Consider the following 27975-nt stretch of genomic DNA (forward strand, 5'->3'; position numbering starts at 1 on the left):
GGAAGTAGTGAAGAGGTCTGGTAGAGATGAACCAATTCAGGTTGTAATACACATGTGCATGGAAGCAATGCTAGGAATCTCTCTGTATAGCTATCTTTATCTCAAACTCATAAAAACACTATGTCTTTCTTATTATCGCTTATGTCTTCTCTTCAACAAAATTGGAGAAGAGGGCAGAACAGGTTCTACCTGGAAGCGAGGGGGGAGAGGGTAGATGGAGGGGATGGGGGGAGAAATGGCCCCAACAATGTATGCACATATGAATAAATGAATAAACAATAGAAAAGATAATTTAAGAAATCAAATTCAAGATCTAGACAACAAAGACAGCAATATGGATAAGAAATTCAACAAGGAAATTGAAATTATGAAAAAAAACAAGTATAAGCTTTGGAAATAAAAACTATAATAAATCAAATAAAAACCACTGTGGATACTATTATTAACAGACAAGATTTAGCAGAATAAAAAAATACCAGAGATGCAGGGCATGATCACAGAGATACTGTACTCAGACAACCACAAAGAAAAACAAATACCAATGATTCCAACATATAAAACTCAGGGACATCATTAAAAGGCCAAACTTAAGAATTTTTAAGACTACACTGCATTTGGCCTTGTGAGAAAACTCCAAGGAACTAAGGCAAAGGCCTCAGGACCAGATTGCACCATATGATTTGGTATCTGGCCTGTGAGAAAGCTCCAAGGAACTAAGGCAAAGGCCTCGGGACTAAATGTCCAGAAAAATAACAGTGCTCAAGGTTTCCCAGATGGCTTTGTGTCCTTCAGATGTAAATAAGAAGCTGACCGTGTGCTTCTCCTGCTTTTCTGTTCCCATTTTAAAAGAGACATAACAAAGATAGAGTTAATTTTAACTGTGCTTCCTTGTACTAATGTAACCTTGACACATAATACTTGGCATGCTTTTTCTAACCAACTGCACTCTGTGAAAAAGGAGTTTATAAAAAGCAGAAGTGATCTTCAATAAAGTGGCTAATGAGCACAACTTGATAGTCCCACCATCTTTTCTGGCTCCAGTCACCCAGGTCCTGCTGATAAACGGCAACACTACACCTAAGAATCCATGGGTGCAAGAAGGACCTAAAATACAAACTAAAGGTATAGAAAATCTATTTAATGAAATCATAGCAGAAAATTTCCTAAAGTTCTTAGTAATAATACAGACACTTATGTAAAGGAGGCATTTCAAACTCCAAATAGACGCATCCAAAAAAGAACAATTCCTCATCATAATTAAAATGCCAAGATTCATGAACAAAAAAAGGATACTGAAAGCAGCAAGGGAAAAAAAAGCCAGCTTACATAGAAAGGTAAAAACATAAGAAATCACCTCAAACTTCTCAGTTCAAACCTAAAAGCCAGGAAAGGAGGAGTAATGTAATTCAACTTCTGAGAAAGACTAACTGCCAACCAAGAATACCATATCCATCAAAGCTACTCTTCATTTTTGATGGAGAAATAAAAACCTTCCAGGATAAGAGATAAGGCAAAGCAGTCCATGTTCACCATGCCTGCATTGCAGAAGATACTTATGGCAATACTTCATATAGAAGAGGAAGAAAAACAGTTACAAATATGAGAGGCCAGGAAAAAATAAAATTCAAAAGGGGAATTAATGAACCTATGTGAGCCAGAAAATTATCAGAAAGCCAGCAGAACATGAAGATGAACAATAGCAAAAGTAAAGAACAAGCAACACTAAACATGGGAAAAAAAAACACTAGAAAAGCAGGAAACATAGAGGGTGAATTCAAGTATGATATATTTGATATATTGTAAGAACTTTTGTAAATACCACAATGCAACCCCATCCATCACAATAAATAAATAAATTTTCAAAAAAGAAAAGAAGAAAACTGAATACCTCTCAATAATAACCCTAAATATAATCAGACTTAACTCTCCAATCAAAAGATATGGATTATCTGACTGGGTCAAAAAGCAAGATCCAACAATCTGTTGTACATAAGAAATACACCTCATTGGGCACTGGTGGCTCGTGCCTGTAATCCTAGCTATGAAGAAGGCAGAGATCAGGAGGCTTTGCAGTTCAAAGCCAGCCCAGGCAAATAGTTTATAAAACCTATCTCAAAAATACCCAACACAAAAAGGGGTTGGTGGAGTGGCTCAAGTGACAGAGCTCCTGTCTAACAAAATGTGAAGCCCTCAGTTCAAGCTCCAGTACCACAAAAAAAAAAAACCCACTACACAACAAAAGATATATACAAACTAAAAATGAAATGATGGAAGACTATATGCTAAAGCATGTGGAACTTGAAAGCAAGTAGCATTAGCTATTCTTATATAAGACAAGCATATTTTAAGCAAAAATCAGTCAGAACAGATAAAGTCACCACATACTGCCTGTCTGCCTTGGGGAAAGTTGCCAGCCATTTCTCCCTTTTATCTTTTTTTTTCTCTTCTTTTCTTTCTTTTTCTTGGAAAAAGCAGAAGACTGTGGAACAAACTGAACTGGATTCTGTGATGTACTGGACCTGTATCATGTAGACCTAGTCTACATGCACTCCACTGGCCTGGACCCAACTCAGCTGGAGTGAATCTGCAACCCCCACAGGTGAGTGCCACATACCTGCCCTGGAGGGAACCATATAGTCCAGCATAGCCCATGGGCAGAATGCACCCTCCCCTAAACAAAACTGGGCACCATACACAGAGAACGTAATTCACTTCTGCCTAGCAGGAGCAGGGCAGAATGCAGAGCTAACCTCGGAGAGCAGGGGCAGGGCAAGAAACTAACCTTCCAGAGGGATAGCTGAAATTGGGATTGTGAGCTTAACATCTGGGATTACCCTACCTTGTTGGGGAAGGCCTGACCCAACAGACCCAAAGCAGCTGTGCAGCAATTCACCTGCCACATGGTGACAACAGAAACATATCTGACCACCTTGGAGAACCTGGTAGTGAGCGAACACAGAGCTCAACTGAAACTTGCCCTATGGGCAAAAGGAACCAGCAACTGCCTACAAACCAGCCTCCTGGTGAGACACTACAAAGATCCTGCCTACATCAGATGGCCCATCACACCAAGGAAATACTGAGCTCAACCACCCTGAGCCAATTCCCCCCAAAGCTGTCTGACAAAGAGGGGCAACATCCATCTCCACACAGCCCAGTATACCAACCCTGAGAAGGAACAGGGACACTGGGAATAATCCCCAGTCAAAAGCATCAGTACCTGGATTTGATGCCAAAGAAATAAGTCCAGAGCTTTCAGCAAACTGATTTTTCTCCTTTTTTATTTAGTATTTTTAATTTTATTACTTCTATTTTCCTATCTTTATTCTTACTGTCTTCATTTTCTCTCCTTTTCTTGTGCTACAATCCATTGTTCCCTATCTCCCTTTTCTTCTCTGTCCAAATACCAATCTGCTTAGCCCTCTCTTGCCCTACTTTCCTTTCTCTCCCCCAACTATTTTTTTGTCCTTTTCTTCCACTGTCTCCTCCTGTCCTCACCTTCCTCTCCTCTCCTCCCCCTACCTTTCACTCCACTGCCCCTACTTCCTCCACACTCACCACACACTGAATAGTTTCCTGTACCAACTCTACACAGTACCCTCATCTGTCCTATCCCTTTGTAATCCCTGACACAAGCACCCTCCACCACAACAACTGAACTACACCTTAACACATATTAAGGCCCTATTACCTTGTAGTCTCCAAACCTTATACCCCTCACCCTCACCCTATCCCTTTTTTGCCCCCCCACACCATCTTTTTAATTACCTAAGTATCTATCTCTATCAAAACAACCATTATTCCCCACAATTCCCACTATTTATAGATAATATCACCAAGGGGTTCTCTATATATTATGTAAATAACTAGTCTGGCATTGAATCTGGTGAATCCGTTATTGCTAATTCATACCTCCAGATCAGGGAACAGAAATAGCACAACAACTTAGCTAATGATTAAGCCAGTCACAGCATAGTAATTCAGTCAGGGGAAAGGTAACAGGTAATTAAAACCCCCAACTAGCAAATCAATTACATAGGGGCATGGCACAAAATAGAAACATGGGCAGAAGAAGGAGACAAGGGAATATAACACCTCAAAAGACTAACAATTCAATAGAGAATTTAGTGGAAAATGAAGAAAATGAACACCCAGTTGCTGACCGCAGTAGAATGATGATAAGTATGTCCAATGCGACTATTGAGAACCACAAAGAGATACTCAAAGAGGATCTCAAAGAGTATTGAAATACTTACCTGGCAGGGGAGATACCATGATCATGAAGGTGGTTTTCCCAGGGTGAGGCTTATCCATTGCACTCCGGATGTGCTGACCCCTGCAATTTCCCAAATGTGGAAAACTCAACTGCATAAATTTGTGGTAGTGGGGAACTGCGTTTGCGCTCTCCCCTGAAAAATTTAAAAAAAAAAAAAAGAAAAGAATATCGTAGAAGAATTCATGGAGGATCTTCAAGAGAAGCTTAAAGAGAACATACAAAAAGAAGACAACACAAATAAAAAGCTTGAGAACACAGAAACAACTAAATGAACTCAGAGATGATTTCAAAATCATCATTGGTTTCATTTCCAAAATTAAACTAAGGAGACTGTTAAAAAGACAGAGAGAGAGAAAGAGAATGAGAATTAAATAAAGAAGACAATACAATCTAAGAAAGAAGAGTTTAACAAAGATATGGAAACTCTCAGAAAAAAGAATCAAACAGAAATCCTGGAAATAAAAAGTCCCTTAAGTCAAATTTTAAAATACAGTTCAAAACCACTCCAACAAACTAGAAGAAATGGAAGACAGAATTTCAGGGCTTGGAGACAAAATTGATATTAAAGAAGAACTTTTAGACAACAGACTCAAGAGCTGCAAAAGGAATACGTAAGAATGCAGGGATTCCATCAAAAGACCAAACCTGTGAATCATGAGCATTGAAGAAGGAGAAGAGGTGCAAGTCAAAGGTATACACAATATATTCAACAAAATAATGGCAGAAAAATTCCCAAGTCTCAAGAAAGAGATGCCCATTCAAGTACAGGAAGCCTCCAGGACACCAAACCAAAATAGAACCTCTCCATGGCAAATTATCGTTAAAACAACTAGCACAGTGAACAAGGAAAGAATACTGATAGCTGTAAGAGAGAAAAATCAAATAACATATACAGGTAAATCCATCAAAAGAACATCAGATTTCTCAACAGAAACCTTAAAAGCAAGAACAGCATGGAGTAAGATATTTTAAACACTGAAAGAAAACAATTTCAGTCCTAGGGTACTCTATCCAGCAAAATTATCATTCAAAATTGATGGTGGAATAAAACGCTTCCATGATAAACAGAAACAAAACAATATATGACCACCATACTACCACTACAGAAGATTCTGAAAGGAATCCCACACACAGAAAACAAACATAACCATGAAAGTATGGGAAGTACTTTGAAAACCTATATTCAAATAAATTGGAAAATCTAGAAGAAATAGACAAATTACTAGATACACATGACCATCCAAAATTGAACCAAGAGATATTAATCACCTAAACAGATCTATAGCATGCAATGAAATCAAAGCAGCAATTAACAGTCTTCCAAAAAAAGGACTTGATTGATTCTCCACTGATTTCTACCAGACCTATAAAAAAGAAATAATACCAACAGTCCTTAAACTTTTCCATGAATGGAAAAGGAAGGAACACTTCCAAACTCATTTTATGAAACTAATACTACACTTAACCCAAAACTGGACTAGAAAACAAAAAGAAGAGAATTATAGGCCAATCTCTTTTGTGAACTTAATGCAAAAATTCTCAATAAAATAATGGCAAACTGAATTCAACAGCATACCAAAAATGTCATACACCATGATCAAGTCAGCTTTATCCCAGGAATCAGGAATGGTTCAACATATGCAAATCATTAAATGTAATACAGCATGTTAACAGAAGCAAAGACAAAAACTACTTGATCATCTCAATAGATACAGAAAAAGTCTTCGATAGAATTCAAAATCCTTTTATGATAAAAGCTCTGATGAAACTAGGAATAGAAGAATAGAAGGAATGTACCTTGATATAATAAAGGCTATATATAACAAACCTATAGCCAACATCATACTAAATGGGGAAAATCTGAAGCCATTTCCTCTAAAGTCTGGAGCGAGACAAGGGTGTCCACTCTCTCCACTCATATTCAACATAGTCTTGGAACTCCTAACCAGAGCAATAAGACAAGAAGAAATAAAAGGAATAGCAAGAGGTAAGGAAGAAGGCAAACTATCTCTATTTACACATGACATGATCTTACAGCTAAAAGACAAAAAAGAAAAAAAAAAACTCCTAGACACCATAAACAGCTTCAGAAAAGTAGCAGGACACAAAATCAATTTACAAAGAATCAGTAACCTTTCTATACACCAACAATGAACAAACTAAGAAAGAATATAGGAAAACAATTCTATTTACAATACCCTCAAAAAAAGTCAAACGTAGGAATAAACTTAACAAAGGATGTGATGACCTCTACAAGGAAAACTACAAACTATTGAAAGAAATCAAAGAAGACTACAGAAGATGGAAAGATCTCCCATGCTCATGGATTGGTAGAATCAATATAAAAATGGCTATACTACCAAAAGCAATCTATGTATTCAACTCAATTTCCATCAAAATCACAATGACATTCATCACAGAGATTGAAATATCAAACCTGTAGGTCATTTGGAAGCACAAAAGACCACATATAGCCAAGGCAATACTAAGCAAAATGCTGGGGGTATCACAATACCCAACTTCAAAGTATATTATAGAATCATACCAGTAAAAACACCATGGTACTGGCATAAAAACAGCTACGAAGACCAGTGGAACAGAATAGATGACCCAGACATGAATCCATGCAGCTATGGCCACCTCATTTTTGACAAAGGCACCAAAAACAATACAATGGAGAAAAAACAGCCTCTTCAACAAATGGTGGGATATCTATATATTCCACCTGAAACTATATCCATGTCTTTCACCCTGTACAAGTATCAACTCAAAGTGGATTAAGGACCTTAATGTAAGACCTAAAACTTTGAAGCTAGTACAGGAAAGAACAGGGAACACACTGGAAGCAACAGACATAGATAATGACTTCCTCAGTAGAACTCAATTGGTTCAGGAACTAAGAGAAAGGATCAACAAATGGGACTACATGAAATTAAAAAGCTTCTGCACAACAAAAGGAATGGTTTCTAAATTGAATAGGCTACCTACAGAATGGGAGAGAATCTATGCCAGCTATACATCAGGCAAGGGAATGATAACATATACAAAGAGCTGAAAAAACTAAACTCCCCGAAGTATCAATGACTCTACGAAGAAATGGACAAATGAACTGAACAGAACCTTTTCAAAGGAAGAAATCCAAATGGCTACAAAACACATGAAAAATTCTCACCATCCCTGGCCATAAAGAAATTAAAATCAAAACCACATTAAAAGTCCACCTCACTCCTGTTATAATAGCCACCATCAAGAACACAAACAACAACAAATGTTGGCAAGAATGCTGGGAAAAAAGAACCCTCACACACTGCTGGTGAGAATGTAAGCTAGTATAACCACTATGGAAAAAAGTATGGAGGCTCCTTAAAAATCTAAGAATAGATTTTTCATACAATCCAGCAACACTACTCTTAGACATATACCTGATGGAATGTGAGTCAGGTTACAACAAAGGCATCACACACCCATATTTATTGCAGCACCATTCACAATGGCTAAGCTATGGAAACAACCAAGATGCCCAACTACTGATGAATGGATTAAGAAAATGTGGTATTTATACACAATGGAATCTTACTCAGTCACAAAAGAGAATGAAATTTTGTCATTTGCAGGTAAATGAGCAGAACTGAAGAACATCATCTTAAGTGAAATTAGGCAGGCTCGGAAGGCCAAAAGCTGCATTTTTTCTCTCATATCTAGAATACAGACCTAATACAAATGCAGCAATTTTATGAAACACTGGTTACACTAAGGTGAGGTCATGTATGGGAGGGATAGGGTGAAAAAAGGAAACTAAGAAGTTGAATAAAGTTTATACACTCTTTGAACAAGAATAAATATAGGAATCTTAAACCAGCTGAAACCTCCATAAGAAAGGGACTAAGGTAGAATGAAGAAAACTAGAGGAGATAAACCAAGTGGGGTTATAATACATATATACATGGAAATATCACAATGAAACTCACTGTGTAGCTATCTTTATCTCAAACAAGCAGAAACATACTTATTTTCTTTTTTCTTCTACAAAATCGGAGAAAAGGAAGACAGAACAGGTCCTGCCTGGGGAGGCAGGGGGCGATGGTACCAGTGGGAGGCGGGAGATGGCAGGGAAAGGGGGTAGGAGGGTGAATACAGTGCAAAAATGTATACACATGCGTATAAATGCAGAAATGATACCTGTTGAAACTATTCCAGGAATCAGGGGAGAGCAAGATAAAGGAGAGCAGTAGAGGGAGGAATTCAAGTATGATATATTTGATACATTGTAAGAATCTTTGTAAATGCCACACTGTACCTCCATCAAGCACGACAATAAAGGGGAAAAAAAGAAATCTAAGAAGACACCTGAAGATGGAAGGACCTCCAATTTTCATGGATTGACAAAATCAATATTGTGAAAATGCCTCTACTTCTGAAAGCAATCTTTCAGATTGTAATCCCCCATCAAAATTCCCATGACATTCTTCACAGAGATAGAAATATCAATCCTAAAGTTCATATGCAAGCACAAAAAGCCTGGAATATCCAAAGCAATCTTGAGCAAAAAAGAGCAATTCTGGAGAAACCACAATACTTCATTTTAATACATAGCACAGAGTCATAATAATAAAAACAACATGGTACTGTCACATAAATGGACACGAAGACCATGGGAACAGAAGATCCAGAACTAAATCCATGTGTCTACAGCCACTTCATTTTTGTCAAATGAATCCAAAACATATGATGGAGAAAAACAGCCTCTTCAGTAAATGGTGCAGGGAAAATTAGATATCCACCTGTGTGTGGAAGACCTAAACTAGATCCCAAGCTCTCACCCTATACTGATATCAATTCAAAGTGGATCAAAGATCTTAATGTAAGACCTGGAACTGTAAAACTTCTAAAGGAAATAATAGACAAAACAATGGGGAATATGTATGTAATAACTTCCTGAGTAAAACTCCAATACCCAACTTCAAAGTATATTATAGAATCATACCAGTAAAAGATTGACTAATGGAATTATAACAAGTTAAAAATTTTCTGCACAGCAAAGGAAGTAGTCACTAGACTGAACAGATGCCTAACAAATGGGAGAAAATCTTCACTAGCTATACATCTGGCAAGGGATTAATAACCAAAATATATAGGGAACTCAAAAAGTTAACCTCTCAAAGAGCAACAGCCCAATGAATAAATGGACAAATGAACCGAACAGACAACTCTCAAAAGAAGTATGAATGAGCAATATATACATAAAGAAATGCTCAGCATCCCTGGTCATAAGGAAATGCAAATCAAAGCAATACTGAGATTTAACCTCACTCCAGTCAGAATAGCTATCATCAAAAACAGAAACAACAAATTCGGGTGAGGACGCAGGGGAAACAGAACCATACTACACAATTGCTGGAAATGTAAATTAGTACAACCACTGTGGAAAGCAGAATGGAATTTTATCAAAAAATTAAAAATATATCTACCATATGGTATCCAGCAATATCATTCCTGAGCATATATCTGAAGGAATATAAGTCAGAATACAATAGAGAAAGAAAACGTATTATAAATACACAATGGAGTATTATTCAAGGGCGCTTAGAGAGGCTCAAGTGGTAAAGTGCCTGTCTAGTAAGAGTGAGGCCCTCAGTTCAAGCCTCAGTACCATCAAAACAAAAAAGATTTGGAGTATTATTCACCCATAACTATGAATGGAATTATATTAATTTCAGGAAATGGATGAAACTGAGGATCATCATGTTAAACAACGTAAGCCAAGTTTAGAAGGACAAAGATTGCATGTTTTCTCTCATATGTGGAAGCTAAACCTAAGATATAAACTTATGCATAAATGCATACTATATATAGGTATGTATACATATATATATTTGTAATAATGGAACTGTTTGAAGGTACTAGGTGGAGGCTGGTGAGTGAAAAATATTGAAATGCATTTGGAAGAGAAATGATCTGCAGTGGGCATCAAACAAAGACAATGTCTTGTCTGGTCTGCTGCTCTGTCCCCATAACAACACAGTACCTGGTCCATGATAGGAAGCCCAAGAAATATTTGCTGAATTAATAAGGCCACATTTCCTGAAGCCTAAGGGGTACAAGAGAATAAACACAAAATGACAGATGAACTGTGAAAGTCAAGCCAAGGAGTTTGGACATTGCTCTATAAGCTCTAAAGACTTCCCAGCATTTTGACTTCATTGATAAAATATGAATGATACAATTGATGATGACCTACTTTAAGACAGTTGTTAAAAACTGTTAATTATAAGTTATCAAAAAATACATGCTAGTGTAACTGAAAAGTATTTGGGGAAGATTGGCTGTCAGCCAATTGTGTAACTTGTTAGATGGGCAAATATGGCCACCTTTCTAAACTTGGCTCTCCACTCTTACAAGATCAAAAAATAATCCAGGACACTGAACTGGGTTGGGCTGAAAATAAAATCTGGGCAGACTTTGTACAATTGTGCTTTTTATTTCTTTCTTGTTCACAGGGATAGCATATAAATTCTTTTTGAGTAGGGTATCCTGATAATGTTTTCTTTTGACACCATTCTAATTATGTTTTCAGTAATCCTCAAACAGCATACCTTGATAGAGAAATGATAAAACCATTCAATAAAGCAGCATCTACACACAGTAAACAATGAGTGAACAACTGTTTAAAATTGCCATTGTGAGCCTCAAAAAAAATCAAATACCTGGGTGTAAACTTAACAAAGGATATGAATGACCTCTACAAGGAAAACTATAAAACTTCTGAAGAAAGAGATTGAGGAAGACTATAGAAAGTGGAGAGATTTCCCATGCTAATGGATTGGTAGAATCAACATAGTAAAAATGTCTATACTCCCAAAAATAATCTACATGTTTAAAGTAATTCCCATAAAAATTCCATTCATTAAAGAGATTGAAAAATCTACCACTATATTTATATGGAAACACAAAAGGCCATGAATAACCAAGGCAATACTCAGTCAAAAGAACAATGCTGGAGGTATCACGATACCTGACTTCAAACTATATTACAAAGCAATAACAATAAAAACAGCATGGTACTGGCACAAAAACAGACATGAAGACCAGTGGAACAGAATAGAGGACCCAGGTATGAAGCCACACAACTATAACCAACTTGTCTTTGACAAAGGCGCTAAAAATATATGGAGAAAAGACAGCCTCTTCAAAAAAAAACTGCAGGGAAAACTGGTTAGCAGTCGGCAAAAACCTGAAACTAGATCCATGCATATCACCCTATTAACTCAAAATGGATCAAGGATCTTAATATCAGACCACAAACTCTGAAGTTGGTACAGGAAAGAGTAGGAAATACTCCTGAATTAATAGGTATAGGCAAGAACTTTCTCAATGGAACCCCAGCAGCACAGCAACTAAGAGACAGTATAGATAAATGGGACTTCATAAAACTAAAAAGCTTCACATAACAAAAGAAATGGTCTCTAAACTGAAGAGACCACCCACAGAGTGGGAGAAAATATTTGCCAGCTACACATCAAAGGACTGATAACCAGAATATATAGGGAACTTAAAGAACTAAATTCTCCCAAAATTAATGAACCAATAAAGAAATGGGCAAGTGAACTAAACAGAACTTTCTCAAAAGAAGAAATTCAAATGGCCAAAAAACACATGAAAAAATGCTCACCATCTCTAGCCAAAAGGAAATACAAATTAAAACCACACTAAGATTCCACCTCACCCCCGTTAGAATAGCCATCATTAGCAACACCACTAACAACAGGTGTTGGCGAGAATGTGGGGAAAAAGGAACCCTCTTACACTGCTGGTGGGAATATAAACTAGTACAACAACTCTGGAAAAAAACTTGGAGGCTACTTAAAAATCTAAACATTGACTACCAATGGGATTGGACTATGAGCACATGATAAAAGCGAGAGCACACAAGGAAGGGGTGAGGATAGGTAAGACACCTAAAAAATTAGCTAGCATTTTTGCCCTTAATGCAGAGAAACTAAAGCAGATACCTTAAAAGCAACTGAGGCAAATAGGAAAAGGGGAACAGGAACTAGAGAAAAGGTTAGATCAAAAAGAATTAACCTAGAAGGTAACACCCACGCACAGGAAATCAATGTGAGTCAATGCCCTGTATTGCAATCCTTATCTCAACCAGCAAAAACCCTTGTTCCTTCCTATTATTGCTTATACTCTCTCTACAACAAAATTAGAAATAAGGGCAAAATAGTTTCTGCTGGGTATTCAGGGGGTGGGGGGGAGAGGGAGGGGGTGGAGTGGGTGGTAAGGGAGGGGGTGGGGGCAGGGGGGAGAAATGAACCAAGCCTTGTATGCACATATGAATAATAAAAGAAAAAAAATAAACATTGACTACCATATTATCCAGCAATACCACTCTTGGGGATATACCCAAAAGAATGTGCAGGTCCAGAGGCACCTGCACACCCATGTTTATTGCAGCACTATTCACAACAGCCAAGTTATGGAAACAGCCAAGATGCCCCACCACTGACGAATGGATTAAGAAAATGTGATATTTATACACAATGGAATTTTATGCAGCCATGAAGAAGAACAAAATGTTATTTGCAGGTAAATGGATGGAACTGGAGAACATCATTCTGAGTGAGGTTAGCCTGGCCCAAAAGACCAAAATTCGTATGTTCTCTCTCATATGCGAACATTAGATCAAGAGCAAACACAACAAGGGGATTGGACTTTGATCACAAGATAAAGCAAGAGCACACAAGGGAGATATGAGGATAGGTAAGACACCTAAAAAACTAGATAGCAATTGTTGCCCTCAATGAAGAGAAACTAATGCAGATACTTTAAAGCAACTGAGGCCAATAGGAGAAGGGGACCAGGAACTAGAGAAAACAGTAGTTCAAGAAGAATTAACTTACAGTCGCCCATGCACAGACGGCTTGGGAAGATGAAGATGCAGACAAGGTGAGCTTAGCAGTACCGCGGTACTCCCACAGACAACCCTGGGCCAGAGCAGCATAGCCCCCTGGACAGACCAACCACTACCCGGGGAAAAAAGAGAAACTGAGTAATAAGCAATAAGAACAATAAAGACACGCGGGAAAGAGGGTGGGGCGCATTGAGTGCCGAAGAGTAGGGGAAGGAAAATCCTTCCAGGGACTGTAAATAAACAAGCTGGGTGGGCCGGAGAGGCTCCGGCAGGGGTGGGGGTGCACGCCTGGCAACCAGGAGCAGGAAAGCTTGTGAGAGTGGCAGGAGAGGAGGGAAGCCCAACTTCCCACATGAGCTGTAAACAAACATGGCGGCTGGCAGGAGCAGCAGCACCGCCCAGTAATCACGAGTGGGAAAGCTTGTAAAAGTGGCAGTGGGAGGAAAACTCCACAGGAGAGGGGGTAAAACCCACTTCCCACATGAACTGTAAACAAACATGGAAGCCTGAGAAAGCGGGTGCAGTGTCACCTCCCCCAGTGTGCTTGGAAAGGGGAAAGCTTGTAGCAGAGGGTCGTGCACAGAACGCTGAGTAAACAAAGCCTGTGGGGCCAGGTGAGTGCTAAGCTCACCCCTGAGATCTGCATAAATAACGCCTCCAGCAACAGTAGGCTGACAGCAGTGGGCAGGTAAGCCACAGCCGCAGATACCATTCACTGAAATGTCTCCAGACTTTTTTTTTTTCTCTCTCCCTACCTTTGATGAGAAAACAACTGAAATATGCCTGCATGCTGAAAAACTTACTGAAACTATATTGCACTTGAACTTGGGACACTTTGTGGGTTATTTTGGGGGTTTTTATTTTTATTTTTTTTTGTGTGTGCAGTTTTGTTCTACTTTATGCATCCCCTTTGATGAGACAACTACAGAACAACATCTGAGGCACCATCTCCAGGATTGGAGACTGAGACGGACACCAAAATTATTAAGACTGAAACTTTATTCCATTTGAACTTGGAGGGATTTTTTTCCTATTTTTCATTTTGTTTTATATATATATATATATATTACTTTCATTTACTTATTTTTTAATTTTATTCTTATCGTTATTTTTTTTTTTTTATTTTCAATCCTCTCTCTGTCTCTCTAAGGCCTGTTCAGCTTATTGTCGATTAGTACACTAACACTCCCTGTTTATACCTTTGAAACTTTGTTTGATTCCTTGTTTTGTTTTTTCCTACCTGTCTGTTTGTTTTCCCCTTTTCTTTAACTTCTTGCTTTCCATCTCAGCTCACCCTTCCATTCTAAATATTACCATTGTTATTATTACAAGCTAGAAAATACTTAATTACACACAGTACAGGGACAGTAACAACACCAAGGACAATGATGGGAAGACAGAAAAAAAAGGGAAACCAGTTTCACCACAGCAAAAAATTAGTACAGTAACCAGAGGGAAATGAAGAAAACAGAAACTCAGACCCAGACTCCAACAAAATGAAGATAAACTATGCCAAAGAACCCAATGAAGCCCACAAGAATAATTTAAAAGAAGACATACTACAGGTACTCAATGAGAATTTTATAGAGATGATACTGGATATGGTCAACCAAAATGTACAGGAGACACTCAAGAAATTCCAAGACAACAAAAATAGAGAATTTGAGAAAGCAAAATAAGAAATAAAGGAAACCATAGAAGCACTGTATAAATACCAAAGTGAAACAGAGAACACGATTAATAAACAGATAAATGAACTCAGGACAAAAATAGACAACATTAAAGAGGAAACCACTCAGGATATGGAAAACCTCAGAAAAAAGAACAAAACAGAACTACAAAACAAAATGGAAGGCCAATCCAGCAGAATAGAACAAACAGAAGATAGAATCTCAGAACTTGAAGATGAAATGGTAATTAAAGGAAAAACCGAAGAACTATTAATTAAACAACTCAAGACCTGTGAAAAGAAAATGCAAGAACTCACCGACTCCATCAAAAGACCAAACTTGAGAATGATGGGCATTGAAGAAGGAGAAGAGGTGCAAGTGAAGGGAATGCATAATCTATTCAACAAAATAATAACGGAAAATTTATCAAATCTAGAGAAAGATATTCCCATACAGATGCAAGAGGCCTCCAGGACACCAAACAGACCAGATCAAAATAGAACTACCCCACAACATATCATCATTAAAACAATAAGTTCAGAAACTAAGGAAAGAATATTGAAGGCTGTAAGAGAGAAAAAACAAGTAACATACAAAGGTAAACCCATCAAAATCACAGCAGACTTCTCAACAGAAACATTAAAAGCAAGAAGAGTGTGGGGTGAGATCTTCCGGGCACTGAATGAAAATAACTTCAACCCCAGGATACTCTACCCAGCAAAACTATCATTCAAAATAGATGGAGCAATAAAAGTCGTCCATGATAAGCAGAAACTAAAACAATATGTGACCACAAAGCCACCACTACAAAGGATTCTTCAAGGGATTCTGCACAAAGAAAGTGAAACCCAACTTAACCATGAAAAGAGAGGCAGCACCAAACAACAGGAAAAGAAAAAGCAAGAAAGTAGAGAGTAACCTCAACTTAGGTACACACAATCAAATCTTCAAACAACTAAGACAACTAAATGACAGGAATCTCCACATACCTATCAGTACTAACGCTTAATGTTAACGGACTTAATTCACCCATCAAAAGGCACCACTTAATGAAATGGATTAAAAAGGAAGATCCAACAATTTGTTGCTTACAGGAGACTCATCTCACCGACAGAAATAAGCATAGGCTAAGGATGAAAGGCTGGAAGAAGATTTACCAAGCCAATGGCCCCCGAAAACAGGCAGGAGTAGCAATACTTATATCTGACAAAGTAGACTTCAAACCTACACTGATCAAACGAGATAAAGAAGGACATTCCATACTAATAAAAGGGGAAATAGACCAAAAGGAAATAATAATTATCAACCTGTATGCACCCAATGTCAACGCACCCAATTTCATCAAACAGACCCTGAAAGACCTAAAAGCATATATAAACGCCAACACAGTGGTTGTGGGAGACTTTAACACCCCGTTATCATCAATAGATAGGTCATCCAAACAAAAAATCAATAAAGAAATCCAAGATCTAAAATATGCAATAGATCAAATGGACCTAGTTGATGTCTACAGAACATTTCATCCAACTTCTACACAATATACATTCTTCTCAGCAGCCCATGGAACCTTCTCCAAAATAGATCATATCCTAGGGCACAAAGCAAGTCTCAGCAAATACAAGAAAATAGAAATTATACCGTGCATACTATCTGATCACAATGCAGTAAAAGTACAACTCAACAACAAAAGTAAAGACAAAAAACATGCTAACAGCTGGAAACTAAATAACTCACTACTTAATGAACAATGGATCATTGATGAAATAAAAGAGGAAATGAAAAAGTTCCTGGAAGTCAATGAAAATGAAAACACAACCTACTGGAACCTATGGAACACAGCTAAGGCAGTCGTGAGAGGAAAGTTTATAGCCATGAGTGCATATATTAAAAAGACTGAAAGATCCCAAATCAATGACCTACTGATACATCTCAAACTCCTAGAAAAACAAGAACAAGCAAATCCCAAAACAAATAGAAGGAGAGAAATAATAAAAATAAGAGCTGAAATCAATGAAATAGACACCAAAAAAACCATACAAAGAATTAATGAAATAAAAAGTTGGTTCTTTGAAAAAATAAACAAGATCGATAGACCCCTGGCAAACCTGACTAAAATGAGGAGAGAAAAAACCCAAATTAGTAGAATCAGGAATGCAAAAGGGGAGATAACAACAAACACCATGGAAGTCCAGGAAATCATCAGAGACTACTTTGAGAACCTATATTCAAATAAATTTGAAAATCTTAAAGAAGTGGACAGATTTCTAGATTATATGATCATCCAAAACTGAACCAAGAGGAAATTAATCACCTGAATAGATCTATAACACAAAATGAAATTGAAGCAGCAATCAAGAGTCTCCCCAAAAAGAAAAGTCCAGGACCTGATGGATTCTCTGCTGAATTCTATCAGACCTTTAAAGAAAAACTCATACCAATCCTCCGTAAACTGTTCCACAAAATAGAAAGGGAAGGAAAACTGCCAAACACATTTTATGAAGCCATTATTATACTTATCCCAAAACCAGGCAAAGACACCTCCAAAAGGGAGAACTATACGCCAATCTCCTTAATGAACATTGACGCAAAAATCCTCAACAAAATAATGGCAAACCGAATTCAACAACACATCAAAAAGATTATTCACCGCAACCAAGTAGGCTTCATCCCAGGAATGCAAGGGTGGTTCAACATATGAAAATCAATAAACGTAATAAACCACATTAACAGAAGCAAAGACAAAAACCACTTGATCATCTCAAAAGATGAAGAAAAAGCCTTTGATAAGATCCAACACCATTTCATGATAAAAGCTCTAAGAAAACTAGGAATAGAAGGAAAGTACCTCAACATTATAAAAGCTATATATGACAAACCTACAGCCAGCATTATACTTAATGGAGAAAAACTGAAACCATTCCCTCTAAAATCAGGAACCAGACAAGGATACCCACTATCTCCACTCCTATTCAACATAGTACTGGAATTCCTAGCCAGAGCAATTAGGCAAGAAGAAGGAATAAAAGGAATACAAATAGGTAAAGAAACTGTCAAAATATCCCTATTTGCAGATGACATGATCCTATACCTTAAAGACCCAAAAAACTCTACTCAGAAATTTCTAGAAATCATCAATAGCTACAGCAAGGTAGCAGGATATAAAATCAACATAGAAAAATCATTAGCATTTCTATACACTAACAATGAGCAAACTGAAAAAGAATGTATGAAAACAATTCCATTTACAATAGCCTCAAAAAAAATCAAATACCTAGGTGTAAACCTAACAAAAGATGTGAATGACCTCTACAAGGAAAACTATACACTTCTGAAGAAAGAGACTGAGGAAGACTATAGAAAGTGCAGAGATCTCCCATGCTCATGGATTGGTAGAATCAACATAGTAAAAATGTCAATACTCCCAAAAGTAATCTACATGTTTAATGCAATTCCCATCAAAATTCCAATGACATTCATTAAAGAGATCGAAAAATCTACCGTGAAATTTATATGGAAACACAAGATGCCACGAATAGCCAAGGCAATACTCAGTCAAAAGAACAATGCAGGAGGTATCACAATACCTGACTTCAAACTATATTACAAAGCAATAACAATAAAAACAGCATGGTACTGGCACAAAAACAGACATGAAGACCAGTGGAACAGAATAGAGGACCCAGATATGAAGCCACAAAACTATAACCCAACTTGTCTTTGACAAAAGAACTAAAAATATACGATGGAGAAATAGCAGCCTCTTCAACAAAAACTGCTGGGAAAACTGGTTAGCAGTCTGCAAAAAACTGAAACTAGATCCATGTATATCACCCTATACCAAGATGAACTCAAAATGGATCAAGGATCTTAATATCAGACCACAAACTCTTAAGTTGATACAAGAAAGAGTAGGAAATACTCTGGAGTTAGTAGGTATAGGTAAGAACTTTCTAAACGAAACCCCAGGAGCACAGCAACTAAGAGATAGCATAGATGAATGGGACCTCAAAAAACTAAAAAGCTTCTGTTCATCAAAAGAAATGGTCTCTAAACTGAAGAGAACACCCACAGAGTGGGAGAAAATATTTGCCAACTATACATCAGACAAAGGACTGATAACCAGAATATATAGGGAACTTAAAATTCTAAATTCTCCCAAAACTAATGAACCAATAAAGAAATGGGCAAGTGAACTTAACAGAACTTTCTCAAAAGAAGAAATTCAAATGGCCAGAAAACACATGAAAAAATGCTCACCATCTCTAGCAATAAAGGAAATGCAAATTAAAACCACACTAAGATTCCACCTCATCCCTGTTAGAATAGCCATCATCAGCAACACCACCAACAACAGGTGTTGGTGAGGATGTGGGGAAAAAGGAACCCTCTTACACTGTTGGTGGGAATGTAAACTAGTACAACCACTCTGGAAAAAAATTTGGAGGCTACTTAAAAAGCTAAACATTGATCTACCATTTGATCCAGCAATACCACTCTTGGGGATATACCCAAAAGAATGTGACACAGGTTACTCTAGAGGCACCTGCACACCCATGTTTATTGCAGCACTATTCACAATAGCCAAGTTATGGAAACAGCCAAGATGCCCCACCATTGATGAATGAATTAAGAAAATGTGGTATACATACGCACAGGAAATTAATGTGAGTCAATGCCCTGTATAGCTATCCTTATCTCAACCAGCAAAAACCCTTGTTCCTTCCTATTATGGCTTATACTCTCTCTACAACAAAATTAGAAATAAGGGCAAAATACTTTCTGCTGGGTATTGAGAGGGTGGGGGGGAGAGGGAGGATGCGGAGTGGGTGTAAGGAAGGGGGTGGGGGCAGGGGGGAGAAATGACCCAAGCCTTGTATGCACAAATGAATAATAAAATAAAAAAGAAAAAAAAAGAAAATGTGGTATCTATACACAATGGAATTTTATGCAGCCATGAAAAAGAACGAAATGTTATCATTTGCCGGTAAATGGATGGAATTGGAGAACATCATTCTGAGTGAGGTTAGCCTGGCCCAAAAGACCAAAAATCGTATGTTCTCCCTCATATGTGGACATTAGATCAAGGGCAAACACAACAATGGGATTTGACTTTGAGCACATGATAAAAGCAAGAGCACACAAGGGAGGGGTGAGGATAGGTAAGACACCTAAAAAATTAGCTAGCATTTGTTGCTCTTAACGCAGAGAAACTAAAGCAGATACCTTAAAAGCAACTGAGGCCAATAGGAAAAGGGGACCAGCAAGTACAGAAAAGGTTAGATCAAAAAGAATTAACCTAGAAGGTAACACACACGCACAGGAAATTAATGTGAGTCAACTCCCTGTTTGGCTATCCTTATCTCAACCAGCAAAAACACTTGTTCCTTCCTATTATTGCTTATATTCTCTCTTCAACAGAATTAGAGATAAGGGCAAAATAGATTCTGCTGGGTATTGAGGGGGTGGGGAGAAGAGGGAGGGGGTGGTGTGGGTGGTAAGGGAGGGGGTGGGGGCAGGAGGGAGAAATGACCCAAGCCTTGTATGCACATATGAATAATAAAACAATAAAAATAAAAAATAAAAAAAAGAAGAATTAACTTAGAAGGTAACACACATGTATAGGAAATCAATGCGAGTTAACTCCCTGTATAGCTATTCATATCAACTAGCAGAAACCCTGTTCCTTCCTATTATTGCTTATACTCTCCCTTCAACCAAATTAGTGATAAGGGAAAAATAGTTTCTTCCGGGTAGCGAGGGGTAATGGAGGGTAAAGAAGGGAGGGTGGGTAAGAGATGGGGTAGGGGGAAGGGGGAAGAAATAACCCAATCATTGTATGCACATATGAATAAAATAAAAATTAAAAAAAATAAATAAAAACAAAATTGCTATTGTGCTAAATCAGGTTTGTTCACCCAGCTACACAATTTGGACCAAACATGATTTCCTTTGAGCCAACAAAAGCCTTAGGAGCAGACATTCAGCCCAATCTGCATACACCCACTGTTTGACTCAAGTTCAGGGCATTTTCACTTCAGTCTTTGAGAAATAAGACAGGTAAAGGTCCGTCTCATAATCTGTGATAAAGTTCGGCTTTAGCAAACTCCAAAAAAATAATATTGAACTGCATTGCATCTGTGTAAGAAATGGCATAATGAAATGCACTGAAAGGTGCTGAATAATAGTAGGGGGAAAGAGAGAGCGTTTAGAGGGGAGTTAACCTGATAAAAGTTCAACATATGCATTGTGAAATCCCATAGCAAAACCCCTTTGAACGATTAAGGACAGGAGTGAAAACAGGTCCTGTTGGAGGGTAGGTACCAGTGGGTGTGGAGAGAGTGAATGGAAAGGATGAACAAGGGTGTTGTTCACAGCCTTGTATGAAAACACAAAAAGGAAACACAATTTTGTTTGAAGAAGGCATGGAAGATGAGGGAGAATGAAGGAGGGGGTGAATCTCATCAAGGGACGCTGCATGCATACATGGAAATGCCACGATGAAATCTCCCTGTACAACTAATATATGCTAATAAAAAGATTAGAAATACCTGTCATTAAGAATTACTTTTCATGTTGACTATAAGGAATAACATTTTCCCAAACTTGAAATGTTCTTCGGTTACTAGTTCTGATAGAAATTTTGTGTCATAAACTAAAATTAATTTCTATATTTATCTTATCTATTGATTGTAACAATGCAGAAACTGTAAATAAACCCTTTAAAACTGTAACAAAGTAAATGGAGCAAGGATTAAAAAAACAAAAGAAAAAAAACAATAAATACAGGTAAGGATGCAGGGGAAGAGGAAACTTTACATATTGTCAGTGAAAAGGTAAATTAGTGCAGTTGCTATGGAAATCAACTTAGAGGTTCCTTTAAAAAAACTAAAAACAGAACTACCAGATGATCTGGCAATACCATTCTTGGGCATATATCCAAACAAATACAAATCAGGATACAATAGAGAAAGTTGTATGCCTATGTTTATTACAGAAGTGTTCACAATACCTAAGCTATGTGAACAGTCCAGATTCCTTTCAACCAATCAACAGATAAAGTAAATGTGGTATATATACACAATGAAGTATTATTTAGCTATAAAGAATAACAAAATTATGGTGATTGCAGGAAAATAGATGGAATTGAAGATCATGTTAGGCAAAGAAAGTCAAGTTCAGAAAAATAATCACATTTTCTCTCATATGTGGAATCTAGACCTAAAATATATAATACAGAACACACACACATATATAAACATAATTATAATTGAAGGACTGTGGGGGGTAAGCAAAAGAGGGAAAAAGAATGATAGATGGTGAACTATGTATGAAGATAGCAAAAAGCAACCCACTGAAAACTGTTGAAAAATGGGGGGCAGGCAGGTGGGGAAAAGAGAGTGCAATAAAGGGCATTAATCAATCAAGGTAAAATGTATGCATGTGTGAAATACCACCATGAAACCCTTTGAACAATTAATATACACTAATAAAATTTTACTTAAAAACTACATACTTTTCTGTATTATTATATTATTTCACAAAGATGATTACTTTAAGTTCTAATTTTTCCACTTCTGATTAAATTTAAAATTTCCAAATCATTAGCATACAAACATGTGAATAGTCAAATGTAAAATAAGAAGCTTCCTTAAAGCAAACTAATAAAGCAGAAAACACATTACCATAAAAGTTAAGTCTTTCCCATTAATAAAAAACAAGTTGAAAAGTTATCTTATAAATATAAATATATATAATCACAACTTTCTCTGAAATTCACATAATCTTGAAAGAAATGGTAAAAAGTCACCTAGCACTCAACTCTCTTTTTAATCTACTTATGATATTTTGCCACAATAGCAGTTTTATCACCAATACACTAATAGAAATAGCTCCAAAACCATACGTATAAAGGTGTGTGTGTGTAATCCTTTAGGACCCAAGTTTTATAGCACACACTTTTTTCTAGCAATGTTAGCACATTCACTTTCTTCCCCCTTGTAGTAATAATAATAGTAAAGTAACTTTTAAGTACTTGATGTAGATAAACTAAATCCACTTAATAGGATGAGAGAATTTTTTGTGGCAAGACAACTGGTACCTCACAAAACTTGACACCCTAGGCTCAGGTGTAAAATCAGGATGAGAAAAGATATTTTTACCTGTCGTAACTTTAGATTTGTCTCTCCATCCAGATTTGATGTTTCAATATAACACATCGACTGAGGTTCACTAAGGAAAATAAAACAAATAATATTGATTTAATGTCCCATCGCTAAATTATTTTCCTAATAATGGAAAGCATAATATATGACCTACATCAGAAACTATTCCTCAAAATTGAAAAGACTACAAACAACTACTTTTCTAGGAGGTATTTGCAGTTTGATCCCACCAGCCTAGAATTTCTCTTGGTATGAATTTCTCTTAGTATGAAAGGTCCCACCCTACAGTGCTGTGCACTCAACTTCAACCTCAGACAGAGAAACTGCTAAGGATGAATAGATTTACACAGTTCACAACTGTCACTTTGGAGTTAGATTTTAAATTCAGTCACCTCCTAAACTGGGTGCTTTATAACTCCAAAGACTCAGGCTCTGTGATATTTAGAATGAGGTTACATGTTCCAAGACAAGTGTGGACAGAGCAGAAGCTCTAAGACAAAAACTACATTTGAGGCTTCTCTGTTCCCATCTCACCCCAACATTTAGGAAACGAAGGCACTAAAATATTTGCTCTACCAGATTTCATTTCATGTCACATGTCATCTCACAATAATTAATCATTTTGGAGGAAAAAACACAAACAGTAATAAAACTTGTCCATTAAAGTTAACAGAGTTCTAAAATCTGACTTATCCCCTTTAGCTGCATCTCATCATTGAAGTATCAGGTTTTAAGTGAAATAATTTGTATTAACTTAACTAGCAAAAATTATATGCAGTAGTCCTTCTTATCTGTGGTTTTTCTTTCTGCAGTTTCAGTTACCCATGGCTAACAACAGTCCAAAAATATTAAATGGAAATTTGAGAAATAAACAATTTGTAAGTTTTAAATCATGTTCCATTGCCAGTAGCATGATGAAATCACATTCCATCCTGCTCTGTCCTTCCTAGGATATGTTTAGGACACCCAGGCTGCACACATTCCTCACCCATTAGTCACTTATTAGCCATCTGGGTTATAAGTACTAATGCAGTACTTGTGTTCAAGTAACCCTTACGTAGTAACTGAGTGCTATGTCATAATGCTTATTGTTGACCTCACTACTACTTATCATGTAGGCATGATATCATTTCACATAATCATGGAAGAGGGCTGAGTACAGTACAATAAAATATTTTGAGAGAGAAACCACATTAACCTAACTTTTATTAAATAAGATTATTATAATTGCCATTTTATTACTAGCTATAGCTATGAAACTCTAACTGTGCCTAATTTACAAAATTAAACTTTGTCAAAGTTATATGCGCGTACAAACATGTATATATACACACACATATGTATACATATATATATGTAATCTACCTGCAGTTTGAGGCATCTACTACATTTCTTGGAGTGTAACCCCAAAAGATAAAGGGACTGCTATATTCCAAATAATGACTAGTATGTAGTGTAATGTTAAAACCAGCTTCCTTAGGGATCTACTGATATGATAAGAGTATGAACCTCGAAATCTCTATGTCCACTAAAACAATGAGAAAACTGCTTAAAGCAATCCATGGAGATTTTGTTCAAAAAAAATGGCCAAATCTGTTTTTTTAAAAAGTGAGCTTTGTGATGTTTCAACTTGCCCTAGTCCCATCATCTGCATTCTAACTCAATGGTAAATGAAAAATTAACCACATTCTTGGTACTGAGGAAGAAAAACAGACTGAAGATTTTTCAAAACCTAATTTTGAAGACCACTATTTGGGCTGGTAGAGTGGCTCAAGTAGTACAGTGCCTGCCTAGTAAGTGTGAGGCCCTGAGTTCAAACCTGAGTACTGCCACATGTGTTTTTAAAACTAAATAAAATTTATTAGAATAAACTTTTTCTACATGTTGTTTACATTTGTTTACATGTTGCCTATGGCTGCTTCCCATGTTACAAAGACAGTGTTGACTAGTTCCACGGGAGACTGCAAGGCCCTCAAAACTGAACACATTTGCTACCTATCCCTTTCCAGAAAAAAAAATTTGGAACCTCTGGTCTACAAGAAGACTAAAGAATGAAGTAGGGAAAATATTCTCCTGTCCTTGGTTTTATTAAAATTTCCAATTCAGAATAAAGTTCCTTAAATGTCTATAAACAGAACTAACCTGGAAGAAACCAAGACCATATCCGCAGGAAGGAACTCCCCATTTGAGGCCTTCACAATGTCACCCACATTTACCTTTTCAAACCAGGAAAGAGAAGAGGGAAGTGTGAATTTTTAAAGCACAAATAGAAGCAAAACATGTCACACGTTTTTAAAAAAGAGTACAATATGAAAATCCTTTAGCCATCCTAATACATTTCTTCATTAGAACAATTCTATTGCCTGCTGGGTGCCAGTGGCTCATGCCTATAATCCTAGCTACTCAGGAGGCAGGATCAGGAGGTTTGAAGCCAGCCCTGGCAAATAGTTCCACAAGACCCTATCTCAAAAAACCTGTCACAAAAATAGGGCTGGTGGAGTGGCTCAAGGTGAAGATCCTGAGTTTAAGCCCCAGTACCACAAAAAAAAAGAAGCATTCTATTTCCTGTTGGATACATTCCTCTAAAATAATCATTCTTAACTGGGGTGATTTTGCTCTCTGCATTGGCCTGGGAACATCTGGCAACGTCTGGAGACATTTTTAATTGTCACAACTGTGTCAGTGTGGGAGAGGAGGCCACTGGCATCTAGCCAGGGATGCTGCTAAACACACACGACGCAAAGCACAGCCCAGCATCCAGAATGCTCTTGCTCCAAATGTGAATAGTACTGCATGGCTCGCTTTATGGTCAGTTGTCCTCTGCTGCTCTGTGAGAGCAAAGAAAATATAAACAAGTATTTTCTGGAGATATCCTAGTGGTTAGCATAGTGCCTGCCCTGTGGTAAGAACTGACTATATGAATCAATGACTGAAGGCATGGGTGAATTCTAATGTGTAAATGAGAAGGGATAAAAACTAACACTAATACACAGAGATAGCATTATATGCTCTGGATGCTTTTCTTCTTGTATACTTGTTTTTAACAAAGCATTTGAGCATTTACGTTATATGTCAAGTACTAATGACACAATTCTTAAAAGGCAGAGCCTTTCTTGCTAGGCAACCAGAAAAACAGGACATCAAAATTCTTTTCTAAATCAATTTCTGGACCTATATTAGAAAAATATTAAGACCTTGCTAAGGAGAAAAAGAAGAGGGAAACCACATTTGTCTTTTTATAATGTAATCAAACAGATCATTTCTGTCTTAACTAATTGAGCCACAGACAAATTAAATACACACATCTTTGGGTATCTGTGGGGGATTAGTTCTAAGACCCCTGGAGACAGCAATATCTACAGAAGTTTAAGACCTTATATAAAATATGTAGTATTTGTGTAGAACCTACACACATCCTCCTGCATACTTTACAACATCTCTAATGACTTATAATACCTAATATGAAGTAAATATTATGGAAATAGTTGTTATCCTGTATCATTTATGGAATAATGATAAGAAAAAAGTCTCTGCATGTTTGGTACAGATGTAATTTTTGAAAACTTTTCCATCTGCAGTTAGTTGAATCTGTGGACATAGAACCTTTAGAAATGAAAAGTGAACCTTACTCCTCAATCAAGTGAGGATAGCCTTTAAAGTATAATGTGTCTTTAAAAACCGAGGGAAACTTTAATATTAGAAGAGAAATGAAGATTGACAATAAGTCAGGCCAGGTGACACACATATGTATAATCCCAGCACCCAGAAAGCTGAGGTGGGAAGATCATGAATTGGGCACCTGCCCGGGCTAAATAGTGAGTTTGAGGCCAGGCTAAGATATATAGCAAGACCTTATCTCAAGAAACAATGAACCGAACAAACACTGACAATAAAACATTCACACCTTATGTAAAGTTTAAATTGTAATAAAGTATTTATAGTTTATGTAAACAACTAACAGCAAAGTCTAAAAATTTAAAAGCATATAGACTTCCAACCAGACTTAAGTCCAAACCCCATTTTCAGCACTCACTAGCTATGCAACCTAAAGCAAGATACTTATTCTCTTTGGATTTCCTTTCCTAATCTATAAAATGAAGATGATATTATGATTCTCAAAGATATATATCATAGATAAAACTGTAACTTTAAATACAAGGTAGGTGTTTATTACGAAGTTAAAATACAAGATGAGTGCTGCTGATATGCTCCAGCTACATGGAAAGCTGAGATCAGACTGTGGTTCCAGCCAAACTAGGAAAAAATGTTTGTGAGAACAGATCTTAATGAAAAAAGCTGACTGTGACTTAATGAAAAAATCCCACCTATGGGAGGAAGTGTAAAACAGGAGAATCATGGCCCAGGCCAGTCTAGGCAAAAAGCAAGACCCTATCTCCAAAATAAGCAGAGCAAATAATGCTGGAGACATGGCTTAAGTGGTAGAGTACCTGCCTACCAAGTGTAAAGCCCTGAGTTCAAACTCCAGTACTGCCAAAAAAAAAAAAAAAAAAGTCAAAATACATTCTTACCTCTTTCCACATAATTGTGTGCCATGAATTCTGTCTTAATACTGAAAAAAGAAATAGCAATACATTCATTATAATTATTACATTAGGTAAATTTCAAAATAATTAAAGATGCCTTTTCACAAAAACTAAATGAATTTCTTTATAAAGTATTGTCTTGGTTAATCTAACCTTTACATAGCCTGCAAGAGTATGTAAGTTGTGCTCATATTTATCATATCAAAATGGAAAAATATGTATTATATATTAATACAATGATAAATGATACAGAGACAAATAGAGGCTATAGCAAGCAACTTCCCCAGTCTTAAAGAAGAAACAGTTTGTGGTTACATTGTAAAATACTGCTTACTATCCTGAAAAGCAGTATTATTTCTAATCAATTATAAAAACAGTACATATCAAAATTGGGACTTGGTATCATGAA

General features: G+C 36.9%; 1 protein-coding gene and 1 non-coding gene across 4 annotated transcripts in view; one reads left to right on the plus strand and one right to left on the minus strand.

The window, feature by feature from the left end:
* The window catches only part of LOC109678973 (phospholipid-transporting ATPase IB-like), a 310438-nt gene that overhangs the window by 268852 nt on the left and 13611 nt on the right, over nucleotides 1-27975 (minus strand). For all 3 annotated transcript variants that reach the window (XM_074043762.1, XM_074043761.1, XM_074043760.1), the window contains exons 5-7: nucleotides 27552-27592; nucleotides 25165-25238; nucleotides 23020-23089 (exon numbers count right to left, since the gene is read on the minus strand). In XM_074043762.1, the coding sequence (XP_073899863.1) occupies nucleotides 23020-23089; nucleotides 25165-25238; nucleotides 27552-27592 (185 nt within the window). The remainder of the gene's footprint in view (nucleotides 1-23019; nucleotides 23090-25164; nucleotides 25239-27551; nucleotides 27593-27975) is intronic.
* Nucleotides 4249-4412, plus strand: LOC141413041 (U1 spliceosomal RNA). The gene has a single exon (XR_012437879.1). It is a non-coding gene; the product is annotated as a U1 spliceosomal RNA (small nuclear RNA).

The sequence above is a fragment of the Castor canadensis genome, chromosome 10 (genome assembly GCF_047511655.1).
Source record: "Castor canadensis chromosome 10, mCasCan1.hap1v2, whole genome shotgun sequence".
Lineage (NCBI taxonomy): Eukaryota > Metazoa > Chordata > Mammalia > Rodentia > Castoridae > Castor > Castor canadensis.